General features: G+C 34.4%; 1 protein-coding gene across 1 annotated transcript in view; it reads left to right on the top strand.

The window, feature by feature from the left end:
* Window positions 1-9845: 9845 nt before the first annotated feature.
* LOC111045547 (basic salivary proline-rich protein 3) overlaps window positions 9846-16587 on the top strand; it is a 16268-nt gene continuing 9526 nt past the window's right edge. Inside the window, exon 1 of the mRNA XM_039422303.1 lies at window positions 9846-9864. Within this exon, the coding sequence (XP_039278237.1) occupies window positions 9846-9864 (19 nt within the window). The remainder of the gene's footprint in view (window positions 9865-16587) is intronic.

Here is a 16587-nt window from a genome sequence, read left to right as displayed (position 1 = left end):
CTTCCTAGAAAAACAAGGGCAGCTTCAAGTAAGGTCAAGTGCAATCATCCTTAGGCCACTTCACTTCTCATGTTACATTTTTATATTTATATACAATATAATCCTGCATCCACTATGTGTTTGCTTCAAGTAGGTGCGAAAATTTATAGATAACATTGGATTATTATTGCAACTTTTTGATGATTATTGGATATATATAGATGGCAACTCTAAAAAAAGGACCCTGGTCCTCCAGGTTGGGGGTTGGGCGCAAGGCTAACCACCTTGCCCTGGAAAACAGTATTGTTACGCAACCTCAAGATGCCTCGGAATGGGACCGGATTTACAGGAACAATATACGGATAGCCAACAATCGAAAAAGAATAATGGAAAGATGCAAAAGCCCCGAAAAAGACAGATATCTTTTTCTTGCCACCTGGAATGTAAGAAGTTTGTACAGGGCGGGGAACACAGCTGTGCTGAGGAGAGTTATGGAAAAGTATGGAGTAGGGATTGCTGCCTTGCAGGAAATTAGATGGAAAGGAAATGGAATGATGGATATAGAAAATTATACATTATTCTATAGTGGCCACACACAAAATACTTTTGGAACTGGTTTTCTTGTACATAAAAAATATAAGGATAGAGTAATATGTTTTGATGCTATCAATGAAAGAATTTGTGTACTAAGAATAAGAGAAAAATTCTTTAGCATAAGTTTAATCTGTGTGCATGCACCTACCAATGAAGCAAATGATGTTGAAAAAGATGCTTTTTATGATAATTTAGAGGAAATATACAGGAAAGCTCCTAGACATGATGTTAAAATTATCCTTGGTGATTTCAATGCAAAAGCTGGTAGAGAGTCTTGCTATAGACCAGTGATAGGTATGCACAGTCTGCATGAGGAAAGTAATGCTAATGGACTTCGAATGATAGATTTCGCCAGTGATAAAAACATGACAGTATGCAGCACATACTTCAAACATAAAGACATTCATAAGATGACTTGGAGATCTCCAGATGGAGTAACACAAAATCAGATTGATTACGTTTTGATTGACAAGAGGCACGGATCTGACATATTAGATGTGCGAAGTTACCGAGGGGCAGACTGTGATACAGATCATTATTTGGTTAAAATAAAATACAGACAGAGAATAAACAACATGAAGAAATTCCGAGGAGTGAAACAAAAGAAATTTGACAGCAAAAGGCTTATAAGAGAAAATGAAGCTAGGGAGAGATACAATCATACACTTATGGAGAAATTAGCAGAGAACCAAGGAAGAGAAGACACAGTTGAGCAAAAGTGGGAGAATTTCAAGAAGGCTGTAACAGAAGCTGCACAGGAGACAATCGGATATGAAAAGATAGAAAAGAGAAATAACTGGATGAATGATGAGTGTTTGAAGGCTTTGGAAGATAGAAATCTAGCAAGACTGAAAATGATAAGTCGGAAAACTAGGGTCGCAACTGTAGCTTATCATGAAAAAAGGAGAATGCTAGCAAGATCTGTCGTAAAAAGAAGAGAGAGTTTGAGAAACGCAAAAAAAGTCCACAAAAAAAGGAAGTAGAACAGACTGTTCCAATTATCGAGGAATCGCTTTGTTGAGCATTGTTTATAAGATCTTGGCGAAGATAATTTGTGAAAGATTGAAACCTTTTTGTAATGAAGTGCTAGGTGATTACCAGTGTGGATACCGGAAAGACAGATCATGCACAGATCATGTTTTCACCATAAGAAACATGATGGAAAAGTGTTATGAATATAATATCAATCTGTATCAACTATACGTCGATTACAAGCAAGCCTTTGACAGCATCAGAAGAAATAGCTTGTTTGAGACTATGTTGGAGTTTGGAATGCCTTTTAAGCTCATACGGCTCACAAGAATGACACTGCGCCAAACAAAGTATAAGGTGAAAGTTCAAGGAATGCTCACAGACGAATTTACAGCAAATGTAGGACTTAGACAGGGTGATGTTTTGTCAGCTATGCTGTTCAACTTAAGCCTGGAAAAAGTAATAAGAGGAATAGTAATAAATCCAAGAGGAACGATAATGAACAGAATGTTGCAGTACATGGCCTATGCGGATGACGTAGTCTTGATTGCAAGAAACATCCAAACTCTAAAAGATGGCTTCAAACAGCTCGATTACGGATCAACAGAAATAGGACTCTCTATTAATGAGAGTAAAACAAAGTATCTGGCAAGCAGCAGAGCCCGGCAGATTGGCGACAGATTCATAGAGTGCAATAATTACACATTCGAGAGAGTGGAAAGCTTCAAATATCTTGGTTCTATTATCACAGAAGATAACGATGTTGAAGTTGATATAAAAGCAAAAATAGCGGCAGGAAATCGATGTTATTATGCACTTAGCCAATAATTGAGATCCAAAACACTGTCAAGGAAAATTAAACAACAAATCTATGAAACTGTTATAAAGCCAGTTGTGTTATACGAGGCAGAAACCTGGGTTTTGAAAAAGAAGGATGAAGACCTACTGAGTATATGGGAACGGAAGATTCTGAGAAGAATATACGGTCCAGTATGTATTGATGGAGAATGGAGACTTCGTTCGAATCAAGAGCTGCGTGACCTGTACAGAAAACCACCTATTGTACATGAGATCAAAGTGAGACGCTTGAGCTGGTTGGGTCATGTAGAAAGAATGAGCGATGAGAGAGCCGTTAAAAAAGTTTTCAGAGAAAACCCAGGCGGAAGGAGGTTGAAAGGACGTCCACGCAAGCGCTGGCTGGAGGATGTGGAAGATGATCTCCGGAAAATAGGCGTTAGGGGATGGAGACGCAAGACTGCCGACAGAGAGGAGTGGAGAGGCATTCTTGAGGAGGCCAAGGCCCTGGATGGGCTGTAGTGCCATGGAGTAAGTAAGTAAGTATTGGATTATTATTATTTTATGTACTATGTACTTACTATTTTCCAAAACGTTCCGAATCTGGATGTTCTAATTTCATTTTTAGTTAAAGTGCAGGACTTGAGAGGATGAGATGAATTTTTTTAAATTACTCAAACACTATGCCTTGAAATATTTTTTCGTTGAGTTTTTGGGTTCAGGGATCGGACTCACCGGGCTGGACAGTCGCTGTGCTCACAGCGCTGTGATACGGGCGAAGCGAGCCTGCCAGCTTGCAAATGATAAGTTCAAGTAATACTCATGAAGTATGAGTTTCGGTAATAACATGAATTATAATAGCGATCAACAAAAACTTGTGGCAATGTTCAATTGGTGTGTAGTATAGTAGTTAACTATATAACTTAGTGAAGTACATTGGTTTTTTTTTGAAAACCTGATTCATTTCCAGTTTTGGCGAAGTTGAACAACAATAACGTGAGTTTGCTCTCATGTCGAATGAATGGAATAAATTCTGTGGCGGGAGGGGGATGGGGAGTGAAGAAGATCTTGACAGACATCACGAAAGAAAACCATTTCCGTGACGTAAGTCACAATAGCCGAGGAATGTTTTTTGGCGGCGTTCGTGTGCTAGAGCCTATTCCTCCTAGCCCTCTAGGTTATGACAATAATTCGCTTTGGCTCTTTGTTCCTTGAAAGCCCTTCCATTCCATAACAGTTTTCATCATCTGGACTACCCGGCCGCACCATCGTTTTACTGATTTTCAAAATTACTCGAGATGATCTCATGAAATGAACTGATTTAGAGCCTTGCTGTGATAAACTTTTCGTAGTTCATAATTGATTCTCATGAGGATGCAATTTGCTCATAGAAAAACTGCATTATTCAATAATATGAAATATCAGTAGAGTAGCATGAGAACTCGAAAATAATCAGGAGGGATTAGGTTATATTTATTGTCAAAGTTTTTGAAGAGTTGTTAATTGGCTATGTACTTCAAATATTCTATTGCTATTAAATGTTGTATTCGTTATTCATCGAAAGACCTTACAATTTTTAGGATGTATGATCCTCTTGATGTTTAATGTATTTGTTTATCAAACCAAACATTATTCAGATGTTTCTTAGTCCACTGCACGTTTAATAAATGTTTACAAATCGTATTTTCATCTCATCCGCATCATCCCAACTTTTTCTCTAATAATGAATTCAGGTTGAATTAATCAAACACTTTTAAGGATTTAATGTAGCTTCAATGGACATACTGGATACAAATTCCTTATTATTTTCATTGTAGAATCATATATCTGCAAGTGGTACCAAAGAAAAGTAGTTCATCTCACCTAATTGCTTGATTTTTTTATTGCAAAATAACCAAAAATGTTGAATTTCTTCCCTAAGAAGCTTCTCTTATAAGCCTGAATGACACTCATCACGTTTCTCACACTCTTACAACAATATTTATGGAAATATCGTTCTCATTATCCATTCTCAATCCGACCAAACTCCTGAAGGGGCTATGATTACAACATTTGGAGCAACTGTGGGAATGATGATTAGCAATGGCCTGATTTAATACTTATAAACCCGAGTTACATTGGAAATATTATGTTAATATCCAACGATCGTTCAGTATCAACTGAAACAAGCCTGTCAGAATGTTATTTACAACTCAAATCAATTAAAAGTTGTAATTAATTATTGAGATATTCGAAAATACTATTTTGTGAAGAGTTCGCGCTAGAAAATGCTTTGATCTCAGAAAAATCATAATACAAAGTGCGGAGATGAATCCCCGAGTATTTACTGAGCATGAATAAATATAATTATGGATTTAGAGAGGATGAGGAGGTTTACTTTGGGAAAAGTTGTAATTGATTCCAGAACTAATCTGAGAAAATTCAGTATTGCAAACAAGCTATTATAACCAGATAATTATCATAAGAGTACAGTGAGAACTCAAATCAGTGAGCCCAGTGTTCCTTTCTTCATTCCGTACTGCCTGGAGAAAATTCTAATTAGTAATAATTTTGAATTGCTACGTTACGATGATTTCGATTAATCTCTTGCAATTATACTGTGTATTGATTTAGTGAATTTCAAATGACAAAGTTGATGTATTCAATAAAATTAGAAGTTGATCGTTCCACATTATTTTTCCATTCTATGAGTTCAGAACATGATTGAGAATAGAATATACTGTAATAATGAAAAATTCATTGTCAATTTTTCCTAATACTTTTCATATTCCCAAGATATATATCGTAAAAGAATAGATAAATACTATACAATGAAGTTTTCCTCCTGACACGTTGAATTACCAAGAATTCATTCCTGTAATAATTTTCATACACTTGATGGCTGGAAACACATGAAAACTGAAACAAGCTTTGGCTTGGGGTAATTGACAGTTAAAGTATATAATTACATTGTTTACAAAGAAGCTTTTGCGAATAAATGCGTGACAAGTCTGTCACAGTACTATAGTTGAAATGATATTATTTGGAGTTTTGTTTCGGAATTGATTATATGTTTATTTCGATGATAAGTTATAATTAATATAATTGATGCAGTTGAATTAAACAGTTGAAATTTGACATCTCATAATAATTTGATTGTGAGAGTTGGAAGTTTTTTTCATATCCAACATGGAGATTGATGATAATACTAGCAACTAATTTGTTTAATTTGACATTGTTCATATCCTCCATCCCTAAGTAATAGAACTTGAAAGAAGAATGAGTTCATTCCGCGAAACAAAGCATGACAGTCAATATAACGCTGTGGTATACATTAAAACGTGTTCAAAATAATAACAATCAATACTGAGGAGAGAATGTTCTTCGGTGGTTTATGATTGAAAAGAGAACGCAATAGATTGTAGATTAGATTCTATAGATTATCTCAATAATTTTCATAAACTTTTAGTATTTTTCGCTTGAATTGACTACAGTTTATTGATGGAATGGCACTCAGTAATAATTCCAAAGAGGATATGATACTATTTTTTCTATGGTAGTACGAATTATTAGCATGTTGATACTCAAGTAGAGTCAATTCAAGTCAAGTTCAATACCTCCACTACTAGCCCTTTTTCACCTGTCTATTCTATTTCTATTATCTAATAATTGACGTTTATTTACACATCCTCTCTCTACCTGTTCGTTTCTGTATATCATCATATTTATTATTTAATTTAGGAAAATAATTATTAGTGATCATTATTATCAATCATTGTGAATATTCAATGAACGAGTACGAGGAAAATCTGTGAGATGTGGTAATTTGGTAGGGATAATCTTGTAGAGGTGAAATTTGTTATTGTAATACAAGTAGGCCTAGAATCATTCTTAAGAGGCACTAAATTCCAGAACACGTCTCGACAACGACCCAATTTATACTTCAGGAGTGGATTTTACTACGTAAACGATTGTTGAGATTGTTGAGAGTTAGCTGGCTGAGCTTCCAATACAAACTTTTGTTGAAACCACAACACTGGAAAGAGGACGTTTTAACATTTACTCCTCATTTAAAACTTGTGGCGGAATCATTTGTTTCTTTACTCTGCAGCTCTTGCTTGCCTTTTCGAAACATCGCTGCTGAAGTTTCCGTCCCAGCGTTTTATTAGCCTCATATGGAAATCGATTTTGGAAGTAATTGCAATAGCAGATGTTTTTGGAATTCCAATTAGTTTATGCAAGTTTTTCAAATTGGTTTTCTGGAAAGAGATGGAAGACATTTCTAGTTGAAATCCATTTTACATCGCCTTTTACAACTGTACAGGTGTGGGTTGCATACACTATACATCATTACATCATACAGCTCTGTTCTTTGTAATGAGAATACATTATCATCACTTATTATATCTATAATATCAAGCATGATTGATTGGCCAATCAATTATGGACTATTATCTTAAAATAGATATGCTGTATTCTCAAATCAAAGAATATCAGATAATTCCCACTTCCTGACGTTTTTCTACAGCTTTATAATACGGTCATATGCTATGAGGTTTATTTATGCTATGAGGATCAGTGAGACTATTTATGGAAAATGTAGAAATGAAGAGTCACAATAATTGTTGTATCTCTATGTTTGATTCACAACATGTTAATCTACAGACTTACAATATTGAACTCTATAGGTGATACGCTGGATATACGCCATGAAAATCCATAATACATATACAATACTACAGGCTCATGTATTTGTTGGAGTCTTTTGAATGATGCTGCGATTATTCTATTGCTCTTCATAGACTCCAGGGACCAACTTTTAACACATCCCTTAGAATCGAGATGTGATTGATAGATACTTCGAAAAATGATTGACGATCAGAATACTCCCACTAAATCTTCTACCGTATGATATATTGGCAAACAACACATGTTGTGTTGATATGATGAAGGTATTCAGTCCCCACGCCCTTGATGTTGCTGAATTATTTGTAAGCTATTGAGACCCATACGGTGATTAACGATAGCATAAGTATGCGGGTTGAACCTATCGAGGCAATATTTATGAAAATAACGATTCAACTACGATTTACTGACCAATCTTCTCTAGCTTGTTGTTTTCTTGAGTAACTTTTTCACTACTATTATCCCCACTTACTATAATGTATAGGTCTCCTAAAAGCGAAGGAAGTCAGCGATATTTTAAGTTCAATTCAAATTTTATTTTAATACGTTTGCAATCTCTGTGATGGCTTTATGCTATGTTTTTTGAAAAAAAAAATATTTCTCGAATTGAAACCTTCACTAACTTATTTCTTCTTGATGTGAAGTAGAAAGGAAAGATTCTTATTTCAATCAACTTTGTTGTCAGTTTATTTTTTGAATCCTAATATATTGTTCAATTCATTATAATTATGTCTTCTTTCTACCGACATAATCAGAAAATGTTTTGTTACATAATATGTCTTAATTCATTGAGAAGTTTGCAACAATACAATACGAGAAAGTCAAGTCAAAGATTCTATGATACTTTGAGTTTGGTTAGGTCGGAACATCGCATGAATATATTTATTCGAAAATGTATTTATGAATTTCTGAGTTCCGAGAATATAAAACTGTGTCCATCTTTCATCAAATGATTTGTATCAATCGGTTTTCTGAGGGATAAGCTAACGCATTCTCGACTAATGAAAGTCTGGTTTGATTCATTACCTTATCATCAGTCCAAAATTAATTTTGTCCTAGAGAAGTTAGTTGAAACCTCCATTTATCGACGAAAAGCCACAGAGCACACTCAGTGAATTTTCAGATAGGTAGCAGAACTTTTGCTTTCAGTGGTCTCGTTTCATCCGGCCAGTGTTTTACATTACTGCTGAGAGAGAGAGACGATTTCTGATGCTCACAAAACTAGAGATAACTAAGTAACTTCCTAGAATTTGCCATTTTCCATTCCCTCTCAATAAGGACTTCACCTTTACAAAGACTTTTGACAGTAATTGGAGATCATAGCGAATGCTCTTCGACATGTTTTATATGAATATTGAATATTGTAAATTTTAGTCGAAGAGCTATATAGTGTTTCTTCATTTCTTTCAAGCAATAACAAGAATTAACAGTAAATTTATGACTAAAGTGCTTTCATTGTTCTGTTACAATCTCATAAAAATCTGGTGTGATACACTCACACAACTTTCCTTGCTCATTGAACTGTGAGCCTCATTCTTAAACGAGAATAATTTAGAGGAATAACATAATGACGATTGGCGGTAACATATTTGAAACTACGATCAGACTACTGTATATGTGTATATATATAATTATTTTCAGAGTACTTTTTCCTTTGTGTGAATTGTGAAAATCGATGATTTTTTAAAAGTCGTCAAAACAGCTTTCTACAGATGAAATATCTCGACTATGTGTTCTTTTTATAAACTGCTCTACCTACCTACCTCATGCACGAGAAGGAGTTTACAAAGTCTATTTCTCAAGGATGGGGTGGACCCTATTAGTTTCCAAGGAAAAAGACTCATGCCAGTTGATAGAGCTGATAAATAACTTTACAGGGTATTAATTTTTGAGAAAATCGTGAAAAACATGGTTTTTTATTAATTATTCGCCATTTTTCTCAAGAATATTAAGGAACTCCTGCAATTTTCCCAGAAATGAGACTAATGTCAGTTGATAGGGCTTATAAATAGCTATCCATGGTATAAATTTGAAGAAAATCGTTGGAGCCGTTTTTGAGAAAATCGTGAAAAACATGTTTTTTTAGTAATTATCCGCCATTTTTCTCAAGAATATTACGGAGCTCCTGCAATTTTAACAGAAATGAGACTCATGTCAGTTGATAGCGCTTATAAGTAGTTATCCATGGTATAAATTTGAAGAAAATCTTTAGTGCCGTTTTCGAGAAAACTGTGAAAAACATGGTTTTTTAGTAATTATCCGCCATCTTGAATTGAATTTCATTGAATTTCTTATTGTCGGTTCCTCATGGTATAAGAACCTTAAGTTTAAAATTTCAAGTCAATCGGTTAATTAGGAGTGGAGTTATCGTGTTCACAGACATACACACATACACACACACATACACACACACATACACCCACACATACCAACACCCAAAAATCATGTTCTTGGAATCAGGGAACCTTGAAACATATTATAGAAAACTTGAAATTGGTGTATCTTAATTTTTTTGGAAAGCAATACTTTCCTTACCTATGGTAGTAGGGCAAGGAAAGTAAAAATTCATGTTGTGTTACAGTAGGAAACCCAGAGAAGCATTCAGTTTGAACTTTTCAAGTTATAACTTTTCAAGTTATAACTTTTCAAGTTATAACTTTTCCTTGAAGAATAGGTTTCCTTCAAGTTTCTCCCACGATCTTCAGACACTCGTATCGTAAATCTCACGATTCCTGAATGATCGTAAAGTTGGATGTATACAAAATTGATCCTAATTAATGAGATTGTTATTGATAAAAATGTAATCTTCTCGATATCCAATCACATCATAATTCTCAAGAATGCCTCCAATAGATCAAGGTAAACATTCTATAAGTCTGATCAATTGAGAAACATTAGGCCCTTGTACCAGTTGAGACTGGTATGTCTTGCCCAAGTCTCATCCATATAGAATGTAGCTTCATTCGGAAGTGAGATCGTGAATCTACCATCTAACAAAGCCTCATTTTGTAATTCTAGAAAGTTTTAGGAAAATATTATGTTTCCTGAGTTGACCAGTTAGATCCCCCACAAACCTAATTCATGAAGAATTGAGCCCAGAACTTCATAAATGGAATTTGTTTAGAATTAGCGGATACTGCTGAGTGTTAATAGAATAAAAATCATAATCATGATAGCCAACATCCGCTATGGAGAAGGTTCATGAAGTAGAGGTGAGTGCTGATCATCAAATCAGAGAGAAATTGATTGAACTGAGATGTTCAACTGCATTTGCTGCTAGCCATTCCATCCAGCCTTTCAGGCTCCTTGTATTGCTTCAATCCTTCCTAGCTTTGTATTCCTTATATTGCTTGCAATGCTTTGCCATTCGATAATTCTAGACAATCTCATCAAATGTGTTCTTTACAAGATTGCAACTGTATTTATTGCCCTTAAAAACTACCCCTTTTTTGAAAGTTTGTAGCTCTGGAACCAACTGCGCGACCACTCAATCTATTGGAAATTTTATTATCTCTAATTTTGTAGGGAATGGTTTTTCTCGAAAAACTAAGGTTCTCGATATTAAATGAAAATATTAAAAAAGTCGGAAATTCCGGGGATTTTGGGGGGTTTTGGGGTTGTAGCTGCCCTCTGGCGTGTCAGCAAATTTCAGATTCGAATACAGCGCCCCAATACATTTAGAACTGTCGAGAAAAATTCTTTCGTGGCTGTTTCCTGATAAACGACCATTTGACTGGACTAATAATATAATAATATTATATTATATATTAGTATTTGGGAGCAAGTGCATCATCAAAGCAGTATGCTTCAAATTAATGACTTACTTGGAGTTGCAGACACCTTTCTTATTCGCAGAAAAGATCGAGCTCTCCATTGTTGTGATCAGAGAGTATAGAATGTATACATTCTACAATTTTAATTCTGTACAGAGGTTGTGATTGGATGTAGCGGAGCAGCATTGATTTTCTTCTGCAGATTTAACATCAAAACTCGAGATAAGTTAGTTTCTGGTTGCGTGACTCTAACCAATGTTTTGTTCTACTTTGATGCTCAATCCAGATCATTTGAGCACTTGAAAACTGGAACTTTAAATAATTTAGTTCACCTCTGTGGAGGTAGAATGAAGGTGTAATATCTTACTTTTGCAATTTTCAAATTCTAATAACATTTTCTTTTCCATTTTCATTTTGTGTATATTGTATTGTGTTGATTTGAATAAAATTGATTACTTGATTGATTGATTGAATTGCTATACAGAAAACATTGCAATTATACTGCTCTATCAACTTAATGTCATCTCATCGTACTTTCCTTGGAACACCCACAGCTACATCATACCAGCATATTCAAACTACATGTAATACTGAAGGAAAAATTACTCTCTATAGAAAACGCAAAGGAATAGGAATTTTCCTACAACCTTGGAATAAAACTTACAATTCTGATAATTAAGAGCTCTTCAGCTCTTCAACTTATCACTATTTGTGATAAGTTCAACCTTAGCTTCTTTAGCTCGGGATGTGGTTTTTGTGCATGGTTCCACATACTCCAATTTATTTTTTTGTTGATCAAAACTCACCTTTTTTATCTATCATTCTCAATTTCTACATAACACAATATCACAGACTTCCCTATTAAAGTAAAATAAAAAAAACTCTCCTATAAGATATTAAACAAATTTGAATAGTGGTTCTTGGATTGGTTTCCTATTTGATTCGTAATAGTTGATCTTCCACCCAAAAGTAGTGAAGTGGCCGATAGCAAGCAAGAAACAGGAAGATTTTTCAACAATTAAATCCATCCCGAAAATAATGAAGCATTTTTAATACAGTAAGGAGAGGTGATATCAACTGGTACCAATTGAATAGTACTGGAAATTTTATTGTAGAATAATATTCTCAGGCAAATTCCCAATTGTGATATTCGAATTCCGTTTCTGAATGATACGACTTCAAATTAGCTCAATTGATTTACAGTCTGCGCCAAAATAAGGGCATCCATCCATGAAGTGTCGCCTGTCCAGTATTTCCGGTAATTGATAAACGTGCCGACAATATGAAAGCGGTTCAACTCTACACACACAAATTTCAGCGTAATTTTACAAACAGAATTTACAAACCCATGTACATATCTTCAGGAAGAGTAGTCTTGGAAATGATCGGTTTAAACTTTCATAGTGTTTGATATCATCATCATCGTCGTCGTCATGTATTAGGCTTTTCAAGCCTGTTCCGGCGTCCATCTATTCCTCGGTCCACCAATACTTCTTCTGCCTAATGGCTCGTGGAGTAGGACATTTAATGGGAGACGGTTTTTGGCAATTATAAGGACATGATCTGAATACTTATTTCTATATGTTTTATCAAACTCAGCATTGTTTGTGTTAGATCTTGATGTATATAAATAACATTAATTTTCATTATTTGAAATGCTATGAATTGAATCACAATAGACCGCACATATGAATCGAATGTGTGTTTAGAATGGGTGGTCATATAAATAGAATAAAGAGGGAATACAGTATACTCAAAACACTCCATACAGTCTATATATCATGAAATTAGTTCAGCAATTGTTGTATTTCTGAGACAGCCAATCCAGAACAATCTGAAACTACTGTCATAAAAACTGCAAAACGTAATAAGTTTTATTCTTACCAAGATAAAAGTTGTAAGAACTTTTGTTCTATAAAAACTTGTGGATGAGGATGTTTATATTCATTGTTTTATCGAATGGTTTTTGAGTGGTATAGTAAGCTTTTACTTGAATGAAGAGATTAAACTGTCTCTCCTCAATTCATGCTGAAGTCTTCCAATACTTTGTCAAAATAACTTTCAAACAAGTATTTATAGAAAAAAATATTGTATTGATTAGGACTTACTGAATGATTATTTCATTAGTGAATGAATTATTCGGGATACCATCAACATGATGTTGACTTTTCTACATAAGTTCTTTCGAAGCTACAGATTTTTTCAAGTGACCTTAATTGTAGAGTTCGTAGCCCTTTTTCATCCTCTTTGATGATAGAAGCTCCACCACACAACTCATGATATTCATCCTCTTCCTGGATAAACCTCCAATTCAAATGGATTACGAGTTTACGACGTTCAAACTTGGTTAGATACGCCTCTGGCAATAATAAGCTATTATTAACTTCGACATCGTATTTTCAAAATGAGTTTTTCCTTCCTCGACCAGATTTTGAAAGCTAAGCAGTACGTTTTATCTTTTCCCAACAAAACCAAGTTTCGAAATGAAAATTATTCAGTGAAGTGATTCCCTGATCTGAACAGCGCCTACACAGCGTCTCACTATTTGTACCTCCACATCAACTCCTTGAGCATTATTATCAACGTTTGGCAATTGATTTCTGTAAGTGGACGAAAAGATCGCATCTCATATTTTTATTTATTTGTTTACATTTTATGATACACAAATCAAATCACACATCTCAAAGATGCTTCTTTACTCTATTATTTGGGTTTTGCTACAACACGAGTAACGCTGAAACAAATATGATATCTGTTAATGATTTATCAGTATTAAATAATAGGAATGATATTCACATTTTGTGATGTAGTTAGTAATTACACATTCATATGCCATACATTGTTAAATCAGTGCACATACCCTGGAATTGACGTTATTATGAAATTAATCTCATCGCATCGGATTTGATCATTTCCAGAATTAGTTGCTGTTGTTGATCAATTAGTAAAAATTTAACACTAATCATAATCAGCTTACCACCAATCACTGATTACGTGATTACGGTTACATACTTAACAATGTGAGTTGTCCGATACTGTAACGTATTTTCGAACTGTACAATCCATTCATAAACTACAAATTCTGCAAATCTCCATATTTATTTTTTTCCATAGCTTCCTAGTTTTAATACGTGGTTTTCAGAAATAGACTACCGTATCCTGTTGTAACCTTTTCACTCGCAACCAAACCGAATGAATGTTTTCAGCAACGCAGCGCATATCGGTCCAATCGGATTTGGCACGAGCGTTGCTCGTATTCATTTTCATGGTCTTGTTTAGTTTATTCAACTCGTCACGCGACATTTTGATTGGCAGATGAGCTGCGATATAATCTGATCCAATCAAATAACCGATAAACAATGGGCCACAGCGCCTGTTCCCACTACAGTGCCGGTAGTGAGAATATCAAGAGTCCACTGTCCAATCACAAATCTTGTGGAGCATAAAAATATTCCAGTTGGTACGCTACTCAGAATGCAACAGTTCATTAATTCCGATCATGGTCGAATGAAGATGGCAATCTGATAATTTTTTGTCGATTTCCACTGATTTTACAAATGGTTCTAGGTAAATGATAAGTTTCATCAATAAATCGATTTTATTTTAGGTGGAATTTATATCCTTTACTGTTTTAAATTCACTAAATTATTTCTGAGTTATCTCACTTGAATTATTTCTGAGTAAACTTTTCCATTTCAACTTTTTTCTAATCCTCTACGCTAATCTCAGTCAATGTCATAGACATTCACTTTTAAAATCACATCGATAATTTTTCTAATCATCTTTCCTTACTGGACAACGGCGAATATATCATTAATATCAAAATAAATTACTATTTCAGGGGGAGGGGGGCAAGTATCCGGTGGCTACTAACATGACAGCCCCTCATCACAGCCTCATCCTACCGGGCTGAAACTGTTGCTAAACATTATTAACTGCAGTAGTATCACATCTGCTATGAATATAATGTTGTTACTGCTTTTTAAACACTTTATTCTAGTTGCTCTGACAAACTTCTAACGTGCCATGGTTTTTCGATTATATCTCGGCTCATAGGGCACATACAGCCTTCTGGTTTCCACTAGCTGATTGGTACCATCTGACACTACAATTTAAGTAAAATTTTGATTGAAGGATTCAAGGATTTAAGGATGAAAAACAGGAAAGAGTGTGAGTTGTTCATGATCTTGCTGTTTCGACCCTTTTATATAAAAAAAATCCTTCTGAACTTCAGGACTGGTGTGGTCTAGGAGGTAGAGAGTCTGCTTAGCACGCTGATTATGGGTTAGATTCCCCTCATTTCCTCTTTCTTTTGCAAAAATAAGTTTTCCCTATCATTCATATGATTCTATCATACAGCTGTAGCAGCACAAGTAGGCTGGTACTAAATTTATTTTTTCAATAATTTTGTGATGGATTTATTTTGTCTGAATTAGTGTTGAGAGCAGTATCAATTTTTGATATCTTATTATATTAAGCGAGCAATTTCTGTATATATCTGGTTATTTCCATATCTGGCTATTTTTATATCTGGTTATTTTTGTTTTACGGATCTCGAAAACTGCTCTAACGATTTTCACGAAATTTGGAACATAGTAGGTTTATGATATATTATAAAGATTCGATTGCACTAGGTCTCATTCTTTGGAAAACTCGCTGAACGACATTAATTCATCCTTGGAAAACAGATGATAATTTCGTCGCCTCTCGATAACAGAAGATGCGTGTGGCTGTGTGGGAGAGAGACAGAATTATTTCCAGCTGTGTAATCATAATCAATCAGCAAAAAATTTTATCTAGCTAGATAATTCAATCGATTTGATCAACATAATCTGATTGTTGACATGATATGATAATCCTCCTAAACTAGAGTATATCATAATTTTCGAAGTTGATCATTATTTCACCATTTCAAGTGATTAGTAAGTGTTATTTTGTTATTCAATTTGGTTTGTATAACTTATAATCTAAATTATTAATTTTTTGTTTTCAAATGTTTGAACAGAAAATTGAACCTGAATTCAAGTGTATGGAACATAATCTACTTTCTGGACTATTTATAGTGTATAAATCGAAATTCGGAAAAAAACAATTTGGGTTGTGCCTATTAGTAATTCCGCAATCATTTAAAAGAATTGTGTTCGGTCTATCAAAAGTCAATAAATAAATAACGAGCGAAGCTCGGTGCTCCGATATTCAATTTATATTAATCACTTACAGGGCAATGGGATAATAATATAACATCTATCATTGAATTCTTTAGCATTTATCATTGATTTTATAACTGAATTTTCCATTCCGTCACTGTTGAGTCTTGAGTTAGCTCGTTTCCATTCATTGGATTTCTACGTGAATTAGAGTGTAACACTACACTCTCATCCTTACAGGATCTCTCTGTCGAAAAAGCCATAAGCATAAATAAAAACAAGTGTAACATTTAAATGAATCTAACAATCTTCGACTTCCATTTTAATTAGTTCAACGACTAGGAAATTCCCAAAGTCTCTGTGTGGTCAAGAACTTGCTTCTAGGAGATTTTGTTCACTTTTTAGATAGTGAATAATTTTAAGTGAAAACTAAAAAATAAAAATACACTTAATTTTAAAAAATATCAACACTTTTGAGAATTCACTAAAAAGAAAAAATAACTTTTTTGATCACACTTGGTTAAAATAAATTCCACTTTATATCCCTGAAAAAATTTCTAATTACAATCAAAAGGTATAAATAAAAGTGTGGCTCAAACTTAGCGAAGCTCGGTACCCCGACATTGAAGCTTAATCAAGCTTGAGCCACACTTTTATCGTTT

The sequence above is a fragment of the Nilaparvata lugens genome, chromosome 1 (assembly GCF_014356525.2).
Source record: "Nilaparvata lugens isolate BPH chromosome 1, ASM1435652v1, whole genome shotgun sequence".
In the NCBI taxonomy this organism is placed as follows: Eukaryota; Metazoa; Arthropoda; class Insecta; order Hemiptera; family Delphacidae; genus Nilaparvata; species Nilaparvata lugens.
This window is presented reverse-complemented; position numbering and strand designations above follow the sequence as displayed.